The sequence below is a fragment of the Nicotiana tabacum genome, chromosome 19, assembly GCF_000715075.1.
Source record: "Nicotiana tabacum cultivar K326 chromosome 19, ASM71507v2, whole genome shotgun sequence".
NCBI classification, from domain to species: domain Eukaryota; kingdom Viridiplantae; phylum Streptophyta; class Magnoliopsida; order Solanales; family Solanaceae; genus Nicotiana; species Nicotiana tabacum.
This window is the reverse complement of record NC_134098.1, coordinates 115,719,390-115,732,668: the sequence shown is the minus strand read 5'-3', so window position 1 is coordinate 115,732,668 and position 13,279 is coordinate 115,719,390. Positions and strand designations below refer to the sequence as shown.

Genomic DNA, 13,279 nt, shown 5'->3' with positions numbered 1-13,279 from the left:
ACATATAATATCTCAAATTGAAACTGACTCAAAAGAGGTTATTAACATGTTAAGTAGAGGAAACATTAATTAAGTTGAGGGATGTGAAGGTACAATCACATATATTCAAATAAGCAATGAACTAGCTAAATATGGAAGAAAGCTGATCCTACCTAATTTTGTATTTTCATGAAAAAGACTTGGTAGTAATCTCCTTCCTTACAAAGGTAACGAAAGTATGGTATAAAGCACATAAACCCAACTGAAATTCTGCACCTATTTCATTTCCACGCTGTTCAAAGCTGAAGGATGGCTAAGTGGCAAAAGCATAGGAGCTTCTAGTGGTGGCAAAATAATAAAAAAAACAGTTATACATCCATGTTATCCACTAAAAAAGTAAGTTGAATAATAAACTTTTTAAAAATGGATAAAATATAGATAAAATCTATAATATGCACTTAAAAAATAAACAATCAACAGATAACTAATGATTTAATTTTTATATTTGTAAAAACTCAAATTTAAAGTCCCTCAAGTTACTAAAACTAAAAATTGTCCGAAAAATGCTCATTCAAGAAGCTATGAATATCATATCATGGATCCTCAAGTTATCCCATTTTCTATCTATAATAAATATGGATAGGATCAAATAATTTATCCATTTTTATATTACACATCTTGACCCATCCATATCTTATCTGATCCGCACGTTTGCCCACCCCTAGTATGAGCTCATCTACTCCAATCATAGTAAGAAAGATTATCAACAGTTGTGCTGGTGGACAATGAATTACTCAACCAGCGCATGATGCACCAATAGATTGCTACCAGCAAAAGACAAACAATTAGGGCAGAACAGCCAAAAGATTGCAATCGGCAAAAGACAATCATAAAGGCGGAACAACCAATATATTGAAGATTTGTCATTCAAAAGTTAATCCAAACAAAACTTCTGGTGCGGAAAAAAGCTCTACTAAAATAACAGTAACAAGTAACACTAATTAATAAGAAATCTCAAGTACTCTAAACCCTCCATGATATCCCTATGAGAAGACAGCTGAATTGCCCCAAAATCAAAGTCAAAATCAACAGTAAATTATGGCTCAACACCAAAAGAAAAACACATACGCCACCAAAAGAATCCCAAAATGAGATTTTTTGTTTGCATAAGACTTATTTCTTCTTAGCATCACCAGCCTTGGTCTGCATCAAAGAAATAGCAACAAATCAATTTGGTGAAAAACATGATACTGAAAATAGAACAAAGACCTAAAACAGTAATGATGACACACCTTCTTTACACCTCGGACCTTCTTGGCCCTGTTCTTCCTTTCCTTCATTTGTTTCCTAGACTTCTCAACCTTGGTGTCGAGCCCATTCTGCAATACAAAAGCATTGAACTAAAGATGAGAACCCAAGTAGAAAAGGTGAGCGAGGACTTCCACTAACAGGCAAGAGCAAAAGTTCTGCATTTCAACAGACAGTAAAAACCACATTCCACTTTTATTTAGGGGGGGGCGGGGGGAAGCAAAGCACTAGGTTAAGTGATCCTGACAGAACTAGATAAACACAACAAACTATCCAAGGCATTAAAAAACTGTAGTGACCAAGTCTGCTTTCTTCCTATTCAATTTTCTACAAGCTGGTCACAGACTTTATGTAGTTCTCTCTTCAAATCATTTGTCCTACTTAACTTGCAGTAAAAAAATCTGATACGGTTTCACCAAATGAAGGATTTCAACATCGTATTTAATTCACATGGAACCAACTTTATTACCTGAACTCCAAACCAGATACAGTAATTCACAATTATTTAATTGAACACAGCAAAATAACAGTGTGATTTGATAGCCAGAAATTTAGATAGTTCTCTTTTCCTACTTTGACCAGAAGAATTTTCCTGAAAGCTTCAGCGTACCCAAAGAAGAATATAATGTATGGACAGCTCTAAAAAGAATTTAAGTAAACTGTAAACGAAACCAATTGACATGTGAAAAACAAAAGTTAAAATGGTCATAGTACATGGGCAATCTCAGTAGGCATCCTTAGATGTACGCAGTCATAATGCTGTTCTGTTTATTAAACTGATCAAAGTGTTTATTCACTAGAGGAAGAAAACATAAGAAGAGCCAAAAAGAATATCTTCCTCTTAGGAATTTATCAACAACATTAAACCAGACATGAAACACATAATGAGCAAAGAAAATCTCAGGCACTCAAAATGTAAAAGAATAACTTACCCTGATGAGCCTATACTTGGGCTCATATTTCTTGGCATTTTCAACAGAATCATAAATCAGACCAAATCCTGTTGATTTCCCACCTCCAAAGTGTGTACGGAACTTGAAAACAAAAATAGCATTTGGGTCCTTCACCTCATACATCCTAGCCAACTTCTCCTTCAGCTCAGCCTTCACATAAGCAATAGACATTAATCAGCCGCATCCCAAAAGATTATCTCAAACCATGAAATATAAAATCACATAAGGAGCATCAACAAAATCAAATACTTACCTTTGAGACATTGGCCCTTCCAGGATGAAGTACATCAATAATCTACAAAAGTAGAAATATTTATTATCACTTCAAATGCACAGAAAGCAGCAATACTAAGTACTACAACATTGCTTCAATCCAAAACTAGCTAGTTAGGCTATAAACACTAACTATATGTTCTACAGTTGGACGCCTTCCATTATTTAGAAACAATTTTAACTTTAAAAAATTCATTTTACCATTAATGAGATTTTATAACACAAGTATCTATAGCTTGGGCTTGTTTTAGACTACAAGTTTCAAAAGTTTTTCCTTCTTTCTTAAACTCTGAGCTCAGTCAACATCATCACATAAATTTGGATGGAGGGAGTAATAAACCAACAAGTTTCTCTACATTTTCTACTGGCAAACAAATCACGACCCAACGCAAGCGTATCAACATGACTAAGCTTTATTTCCCACTAGTTGGTATAGCTATAGCCTGTGAGTATATACTATTCTAACATTTAATGATTAACTCATTGATTCCAACAGACAATAAATGCAATAATATATTTTTACTGGGTTTATACCTAACATCAGATCTTAAAGTATTCAACTAAGCAATGAAAAATTAGTAGATATGCGGAAAAAATATTGCTAAGGCTTACGAATTGCTTCCTGGCGAGAAGCCTGTTGGTCATGAACTTGCGGGTACGAATAGTGACTGCCTTGTCCGCCATGGTTAGCTGGCTCTGTCTCTTGGGGCAAAGAGTGAGGCAGTAGCGATGTATGCAGTGAGAGAGAAAGGAGTATATATCTAAAACCCTAGATTTTATATATACGATAGTATTGCCCTAACTTGGTTCTTGGGCCCGATGGTCCGGGTCGGTTCTTTTGGTTTCCAGTGCCCTAATTTGATTTCTTTTTGGAATCTTTACATAAATAGCCTCATATTCATTATTTACTTTTTTTTGCTGGTACATATTAATTGTACATGATTATAAGGAGAAGCACAAATGACTCAGTAAGGAGGTGTGAGAGGTTAGCCTTGGGGTTAAGAGGAAGGGTAAAGGTAGGCTAGAAAAGTCTTGGGGAGAAATGATTAGGCGGGACATGGCGCAGCTTGTGCTGACCGAAGACATGATTTTTGATAGAAGGGTGTGGAGGTTGAGGATTATGATATAAGGTTAGTGAGTAGCCGAGCATTTCTCTTTGTTTTCATTATTTTAATAGTATTAGTGTTAGTATGGTACTCTTTTTATTCTTAGTTTGCTATTATCACATATCTTGTACTGTTATTACTTGTCACCAGTACTTCCTTAGTTTGCTATCACTACATACCTTTGTATTATTGATACTTGCTATATGTACTTCTTTCGTAGTCTATATTGCTATCTTGGCTTGAGCTTTCTAAATATATTGTCTTGTTATTAGTGCTTCTTCCGTCTTTTATTTAGCCGAGGGTCTATCGGGAATGGCCTCTCTGCCCTTATAGGGTAGGGATAAGGCTGCGTACATTCTACCCCCAAACCCCACTTGTGGGATTACACTAGGTTGTTGCTGTTACTGTTGTATACGCATATTATACATAAATTATACTTACATTATATATTTATCAATTATTTTTTAGTTTAAGTGGTTTGATCAGCGACTATTTAAGTTAATTCTTCTTTTCAAAATTTTAATTTTCTACTTTCTTTTGGTCATTTACAAGTTTGCACCAATCGTTTCTCACAATCCGATAATAAAAATATAGTTTTTGCCAAAATTATCGTTTATCTTTGTGAATAGTCTAATTTTGTCTATCAAATATAACTCTTAGCATCTAACTTGCTCGTGAAAGGTGAAGAACCCCTAGTTTGATAATGCAAAACACTTTCTATAATCTCTTAAAATTCTATTCTCAAGAATTTATTGTAATTTTAATTATTAACAATTATTACTTAGTTTTTGAATGACCTATCTTCTTTCTCGGTGCAAGTTAGTTTAATTTGTGCCTACCATGGGTAAGAGAACTCGTATCTCATCTCAGAAAGCTTTAATGGCGAGAGAATCAGTTGCTTCTCAAAGCAATGCTTAGCGAGGAACAAAAGACAAAGTAGTTAGATAAAGAAACGCCGAGTGAAACGCAATTGAGCCCTAATTTCAATGGAACAGTAGCGAAAAGCAACGAGAATGAGAATCTCAAGCAAATCAAAGCAATTTAATTGTGGAATGAGGTGCAAGCCTCTATGACCAGCGATCAATCTATGCAAGTGAACAATGGAAGGAAATTATGGGCTGATGAAATAGAAGAGGCGACATAATTGCAGGGGAGGAAGATCTCAGTATGGGACATAATTGGAGTATGTGTAACCTAAATCTCACGGTGAGTCAGCTTTTGATGAAATTGAACTAGATGATATCAAAACAGAAGTAGAATATCGGGGGAATGCAGTTATTTGCTATGTCCTAGAGTCTCACCCTCAATTTTCAGTGATACAAAGTTACATTCAAAGGCTATGTGGTAAACTAAGTATTGATAGGATTGCAATGTTGGAAAATTGAGTAATTGTGGTACGATTTGACAAAATAATGGGTAAGCAGGAGGTTATCGAAGGGAGTATCTACCATTTTGATAATAAGCCTTTTATTATTAAGGCTTGGACACATGAGCTAGAGTTCACACGAGAGGAATTACTAACAGTATCAATATGGAATAAATTATCAGATTTGGAATTCAAACATCGGTGCCCAAGGAGACTGAGTAAGATAGGAAGTTTGGTGGGTAAACTATTGATGGTAGATCAAAATACGTAGAGAGGGAATGGGTTGAATTTTGCTAAATTACTAGTGGAAGTGGAAATGGATGCTAAACTACTAGATGTGGTGAAGTTTATGAATGAAAAGGGCAGAATAATAGAGCAGAGGGTAAGCTATGATTGAAAACCAACTTTATGTGCCCATGTGATAAATATGGTCATGAGGAGGTAGTATGTAAACTAAAAAAGAAGGTACCAACAAATAAGAATAATGATAAGCCAAATGGTAAACATGAGGGAAAACAAGCTCAATTGAAAAATGGTAAAATGCAGGAGAATCGGCATGCTTCCACAAAAATAAAGAAAACATTGCCTAGAACTACATCAGGCATACCACAACAGAATGAAGATAGAGATCAAAATGCAGCAAAGGAAAGAGAGGAGGCATTAGGGTGGAAAACTCCACATAAGTTTGGCAAAAATGTTCTAAAGAAGGAAGGGATAGTAGGTGATAAGGTGGGTGGATTAACTATTCCTCATAGTGGGAATGATTAGTTTATTAAGCTGGAATATTATGGGGATAAATGTCCCTAATAAGCAAAATGAGGTGAAACTCCTTTGTAATGAGGAAAAAGGTAAGCTTGATTGGCCTGCTAGAAACCAAAATAAAAAAGGAGAAGATGGTTCCTCGAAAGTTCTCCCTGCATATTGTTTTTTGAGACTACGAGGTGTTTCTCAGGAGTTCTCCCTTTATATTTACTTTTGGGACTACAAGACGGTATCTTGGGAGCGCCCATGTTGTTATATAATTGTGTGGTATTGTTATTGCTTTGTGAATACTTGTTGTTGTCTTCTCCGTTTTTACTTCATGTTTATTATATCATATGTCTTATTATTATATACTAGTAGGGCCCGGACCTGACTTCGTCACTACTCTACCGAGGTTAGACTTGGCACTTACTGGGTACCGTTGTGGTGTACTCATGCTTCTCTTCTGTATATGTTTTGTGTGCAGATCCATGTACTTCTTATTAGCCCCACTACTAGCTGAGAGTGCTTGTTGTTGTACGGAGACTTCAAGGTATATCTGTCACGTCCGCATACCTCAGAGCCCCCCTCTATTCTCTTCTATGTCTTATACTTCCCGTATTTCTTTTATTAAACTCTAGTGTATAGAGATTCTAGTTTCCTTTTGTAGCTTGTAACTTATGATGTTCCGGATTTTGGAAAACTGTGTATGTCTAGTGTTTTGGTTATTGTATATGCCGAGCGGCATTATTATTGGTTATTCAGTATCTAATGCAGTTAGTTATTTAGTTTTGCTTCTATTATTATTATTTTTCCGTAATTTATTAGGCTTACCTAGTCGTAGAGACTAGGTGCCGTCACGACGTTATACAGAGGGAGTTTGGGTTGTGACAATAATTAATTAAATAATTAATTATTTAATTTTGACATAAAAATAATTTATTCTATGTTGATTAAGATCTTAATATTAGTTCATCTCTTATTTTGAATATTTAATCTTAATTATAATTTTATCCACTATAAATTTTATTTTCAAAGAATAAAAGATTGATATGACATTTCATTTTTAGATTTTTATGTCTATAGAATCATTAGTGGTATTAACTCGTACCTACCAGCTTTTCTTGTTTCTCACACATTTATATTCTTAAATATTTTCTTAGTTGTTGTTTAATAATTGAATATTTTTTAATATTACATGAAAATTGATTAAAAAAATATTATTTGAGTAGGAACATAATTCAAATGTAATATAAAAATATATTATCGTGGGGGTATTTTTTTCTCAATTATAACTCTTTATGTAGTCCATTAAGAAAGTTTTCTTCTAGTTCCGCTTCTTACTCTTCCAATTCAGAAAGACTTGTCGGAAATCGCCTGTTGGATTGGTCCAACCAAGAAAGGCATGTGACTTTTGGGCATTAATATTTTTTTATTTGTTTTGGTATTTGACATTATAGAGTGGTAATGTATTGTCAATATGGCGGATTCTGATTAAATTGATTTTATTAAACCTTCCTACATATTTTTACTAATAATTTAATAAACAAATTTTATTAATTTTAAAATATTAAATATTAAAAATTAGCATAGAAGGTATTGTAGTCCAAAAAATAAGTTATTACATTTATGCCCTTTCCCTATGAGTTCTTCCGTTTAATATTTTAGGGTTATTTTGGTATATTAATATTGTATTTGTGTATTTATAATAATATAGGCTCTGCTTTTTTCTAAATGGATTTGGACAATATAATTCATTCTCAAATTAAATTAGTAATAGGACATTATAACACGTTTTTAAATTAAATTAGTAATAGGATTTTTTAAGAAGTATATCTTAAAGTAATAGGATTACATGACTAAAGATATTTACTTGTTCAATTTTATATGAATTAGACTTACATGACTAAAGATATTTACTTGTTCAATTTTATATCTTAAGAGTGAGGCAGTAGCGATGTATGCAGTGAGAGAGAAGGGAGGAGATATCTAAAACCCTAGATTTTATATATACGATAGTATTGCCCTAACTTGGTTCTTGGGCCCGATGGTCCGGGTCGGTTCTTTTGGTTTCCAGTGCCCTAATTTGATTTCTTTTTGGAATCTTTACATAAATAGCCTCATATTCATTATTTACTTTTTTTTGCTGGTACATATTAATTGTACATGATTATAAGGAGAAGCACAAATGACTCAGTAAGGAGGTGTGAGAGGTTAGCCTTGGGGTGTGAGAGGTTAGCCTTGGGGTTAAGAGGAAGGGTAGAGGTAGGCCAGAGAAGTCTTGGGGATAAGTGATCATGCGGGACATGCCGCAACTTGAGCTGACCGAAGACATGACTCTTGATAGAAGGGTGCTGGAGGTTGAGGATTATGATATAAGGTTAGTGAGTAGCCGAGTATTTCTCCTTGTTTTCATTATTTCAATAGTATTAGTGTTAGTATGTACTCTTTTTTCCTTAGTTTGCTATTATCGCATATCGTGTAGTGTTATTACTTGCCACAAGTACTTCCATAGTTTGCTATCACTACATACCTTTGTATTGTTGATACTTGCTATATGTACTTCTTTCGTAGTCTCTATTGCTATCTTGGTTTGAGCTTTCTAAATATATTATCTGCCCTTCTAGAGTAGGGATAAGGCTGCGTACATCCTCCCCTCCCCATACCCCACTTGTGGGATTATACTAGGTTGTTGTTATTGTTGTATACACATATTATACATAAATTATATTTACATTATATATCTATCAATTATTTTTAGTTCAAGTGGTTTGATCAACGACTATTTAAGTTAATTCTTCTTTTCAAAAGTTTAATTTTCTACTTTCTTTTGGTCATTTACAGTTTTGCACCAATCGTTTCAGACAATCCGATAATAAAAATATAGTTTTTGCCAAAATTATCGCATATCTTTGTGAATAGTCTAATTTTGTCTATCAAATATAACTCTTAGCATCTGACTTGCACGTGAAAGATGAAGAACCCCTAGTTTGATAATGCAAAACACTTTCTATAATCTCTTAAAATTTATTGTAATTTTAATTATTAATAATTATTACTTAGCTTTTGAATGACCTATCTTCTTTCTCGGTGCAAGTTAGCTTAACTTGTGCCTACCATGGGTAGGGGTGTTCAAAATCGAACCGAAACCGAAAATCGAACCGCAAAAATGGCTTAATGGCTTATTGGTATCGGGTTAAAGGTTTAACGGATGGGGAACAGATTGAATTTTTTTTATTAACGGCTTATCGGTTTGGGGACGGATTATTCAATTTTTTTAACGGATAATCCGTTAACCAGTTAAGAATATATATATAATATATATATTAAATAAGTAATAAAAATCCCTTTCTTATCGTGGGCCGTGGCATTATACAAGCAAAAGTGTTAAAACTTAAAAGTGTTTCTTTACAGTTGTCCACTTGTCCAGTACCCTTCTTTACTAATACTCTATTAGGCACTCAGATTTGAGACATTAGAAAATAGAAACCCTAACATCTAAAAGTGTTAATTTCAGTATTACACCGAGCAGCCAGAGCAGCAAACTCATTGTCTCCCTCTCGCTAACTCGCCTCTCTATCTCGCCTCTCCCTCTCGCCAACTCGTCGTCTCGCCTCTCCCTGTTGTCATAGCCAGAGCCCAGAGCAGCAGATGGTAAGTTTCTTTTCTTGTTGAAATTCCAACCGTTGCCTTCTCTGCCTTGTACTGTTTTGAGATCAATTTTGACAGTTTTTGTTTAAATATCTGTTAAGGAAATGGTTATTTTCATTCCTTTTCTTTTCTTGTTGTAGTGACTCATAGCATGGCAGAAAATATACAAAGTGATAAGATGATGGATGAAAGTGGGGCTTCTAATTCAAATGCAATAAGCCAAACTGAAACAACGGAGTCAAATATAACCAAAAAAAGGAAAAAAAAAGTCTATTGTGTGGGATCATTTTACATAAATTATTACTTCCGAAGGGAGTACAAAAGCTAAATGTGACTATTGCTTTATTGAGTATTGTTTTAAGACCAAAGACGGTACGTCGACACTTCTTTCTCATATGTTTAAATGTCCTAAACTCTCTGCTATTGTTGATAAAAAACAATCAAATTTAGGTTTTCAATCTGTTCCGGGGGGTAGTCAGGGTGACGTAGCTGTTGTTACTTGGAAATTTGATCAAGAAGAGTGTAGGAAGGCGTTATGTCGTATGGTAATAGTTGATGAGCTTCCTTTCAGCTTTGTTGAGAAAGAAGGTTTTAGAGACTTTATGAAAGTGGCGCAACCTTATTTTCGGATCCCTTCCCGTAGTACTGTAACTAGGAATTGTTTTGATCTTTTTCATGAAGAAAAACAAAAGTTGAAGAGGTCTTTTATAGAAACGAAACAAAGAGTATGTATTACCACCGATACTTGGACTTCTATACAAAGAATCAATTATATGTGTATCACTGCCCATTGTATTGATATTGAATGGAATATGCATAAAAGAATAATTAATTTTTGCCCTATTGTTAGTCATAAAGGCGAAGATATGACAAATGGTATTGGTAGATGCTTACGTGAGTGGGGGATAAATAAGATCTTCACTGTCACAGTTGATAATGCAAGCTCCAATGATGTGATAGTAAAAGAATTGTCTAAGCAATTAACAAAAATGGGAACTAATTTGATGAACGGTAATCACCTTCACGTGAGATGTATGGCTCACATCATGAATCTTGTGGTCCAGGATGGTTTAAAAGAATCTTCAGTGTCTATTGAACGTGTAAGGCATGCAGTGAGATATGTTAGGCAGTCTCCTGCGAGGTTGAAGAGGTTTTAAGAATGTTTTGATGATGAACAACTCAATTATAAAAAAACTTTGTGCTGGGATGTTCCAACTAGGTGGAATTCCACCTACTTGATATTGCGTAGGGCTGTTGAATTTGAAAGTACATTTTCACATTATGCATCTAGTGAAATTGGCCTAAGACATTATCTTGAGCATTCTTATATTGAAGTTGTAATTCCTACAGGTGAACTTTTGAGTAGTGATTGGGAGAATGTAAAAAGAATTATAAAGTTTCTTGAAATCTTCTATCTTCTTACTTTGAAAATATCTGGATCACATTATGTTACATCGAATATTTATTTTCTCGAAATTTGTGCGGTTGCTATTTATTTGAAGCAATTGATAGCAAATGAAGATACGGTTTTAAGTGAAATGGCAAAGAAGATGAAGGAAAAGTTTAATAAATATTGGGGTGATCCAGGGAAAATGAACAAGATAATTTTCATCTCATGTATTTTGGATCCACGTTACAAGCTCGAGTCAGTTAGTTATGCACTTGTAAAGATGTTTGGTGAAGATCCGGGGCAACTATACAAGCAAAAGTGAAGAAGTACATGACTTCATTATTTTGTGAGTATGTAAAGTCCAGCTCAAAAGGTGTCGTGCTTGCTTCATCTTCAGATTGTTCTTCATTGGACACTTCTACTTTCGGGCTTTCTGACAGTCAAGTAAGCACCCAAAATACAGGATTTTTGGAATCAGTAATGCAAGATATAAAAAAATATAAAAGTGGGAGTGGAGGTGTGGATACTAAAACAGAGTTAGATAAATATTTTGGTGAAGAAACTGAGGATGACACTAAAGAATTTGATGTTCTTCTCTGGTGAAAATTGAACTCATCTAGATTTTCTGTTCTTGCGGAGATGGCTCGTGATGTATTAGCGATTCCGGTTTCAAGCGTGGCATCCGAATGCGCGTTTAGTACGGGAGGGCGCCTTCTTGATTCATTTAGGAGTTCATTAACTCCTAAATTGGTGCAAGCTCTAGTGTGTCTTCAAGATTGGCTTCGAAATGAAAAATTAAAACAACTTGTTAGTGTTAAGGAAGATATTGATAAAATCGAGCAGCTTGAACAAGGTAATAATATTGCTACTATATTTGTTGTATATAAGTGTTGTGGATATGCTTATATTTATCACACGATTCATTATTTTAATTTGTTTTCTTCAGATTTAGCCAGCGATGGAAAAGACCCTTCCGTAATTGACGTGTAGTGTTAATATATCTGGTAAGAATTCGAATTGTAATACAATGTTAATTAATATGTTAATATAATAACAACAAACATGAATTTTTAGATCAACAGCTTATATAATTCTACTAATTAGCTCAAATTTTCAGGTGTATTTGCAAACTCATTGTGCCCTCAAGCTGTCATATTTCAAGCCTGCTACCATCTGAGTTATATAGTGCTAGGTTGTTGGATGTTAGCAGTTTGTTATTTCTTGAATGCTATTAATAATGCAAATGGTTCTACCATTGCAGAGTGATTCCAAAGACTCTTAGGTTGTTGTTTGAACTTTGAAGCTGCAGAAATTGAAGCACTGTAAGGCGTTAGTTGCAGCAGTTGTATTTTGTGGATGTCTCCAATTGTTATAGAGTTTATGTCTAAATTTCCATTTTATCTCTAGTTATATTCTGGACTCATTTTGACAAGTGGAATAGGCTAATTGCCATGTTAGAAAGTGTTAAGTGTTAATAGAATCTTCATTCATCATTATTATAAAACAGTTAAGATTTCAAGTGGTTACTATATATGGATAGTAAATTATTGATTAATAAGCATGCGTAAATATGTGTATAAAGTTTTGTACTCTTTGTTATTTCTGTGTATGGATTAATCACGTACTAGCAAATAATGATTTAAGCATGTGTAAATTAAATATCTTTACAACTTTACCTTTAGATATTTTTTATCTAGGTCTTTACATATTAAATTAGTATTGATATGATCTGTATGAAAATGGTATGTGCGTCATGTGCAATTGCATCCATTGCTCTAATATTTTGTAGTGAACTAAAAGCAGCGCCAGTGGGCACTAGCAGATTTCTCTAGTGTTTAGAGGTATTAATTTTGGTGTAACAACTAATAGGCTGTAACATGAAGGACCAAAATAGTCCTCTATAATACAGATTGAACTAGGCCGATAAACCGCCCGATAATAGCTAAACCGATATCAATTCGCCCGATATCTTATCGGGTGGCTAGCGGATTAATATATTTAAAAGCCGATAACCGATAAGCTGAACCGTTAAAAGTATATAACCGCCTAATCCGCCCGATAAGCAGCCCTAACCATGGGTAAGAGAGCTCGTATCTCATCTCATAAAGCTTTAATGGCAAGAGAATCAGTTGCTTCTCAAAGCAATGCTCGACGAGGAACAAAGGACAAAGTAGTTAGATAAAGAAACGCCGAGTGAAACGCAATTGAGCCCTAATTTCAATGGAACAGTAGCGAAAAGCAACGAGAATGAGAATCTCAAGCAAATCGAAGCAATTCAATTGTGGAATGAGGTGCAAGCCTCTATGACCAGTGATCAATCTGTACATGTGAACAATGGAAGAAAATCATGGGTTGATGAAATAGAAGAGGCGACAGAATTGCAGGGGAGGAAGAGCTCAGTATGGGACAACTTCGATATTACAAAAAATTTCAAATGTTGGGTACAAATTGGAGTATGTGCAGCCTAAATCTCACGGCGAGTCAGCTTTTGATGAAATTGAACTAGATGATA

General features: G+C 34.5%; 1 protein-coding gene across 1 annotated transcript; it reads right to left on the bottom strand.

The window, feature by feature from the left end:
- Positions 1–869: 869 nt before the first annotated feature.
- LOC107768485 (small ribosomal subunit protein eS24z) lies at positions 870–3,279 on the bottom strand. Its single transcript, XM_016587614.2, has 5 exons — positions 3,126–3,279; positions 2,494–2,535; positions 2,220–2,390; positions 1,272–1,358; positions 870–1,182 (listed from the first exon to the last, which is right to left on the bottom strand). Exons 1-5 carry the CDS (start codon positions 3,195–3,197, stop codon positions 1,153–1,155), a joined length of 402 nt encoding a protein of 133 aa, XP_016443100.1. The 5' UTR covers positions 3,198–3,279; the 3' UTR covers positions 870–1,152.
- Between the last annotated feature and the right edge of the window lie 10,000 nt (positions 3,280–13,279).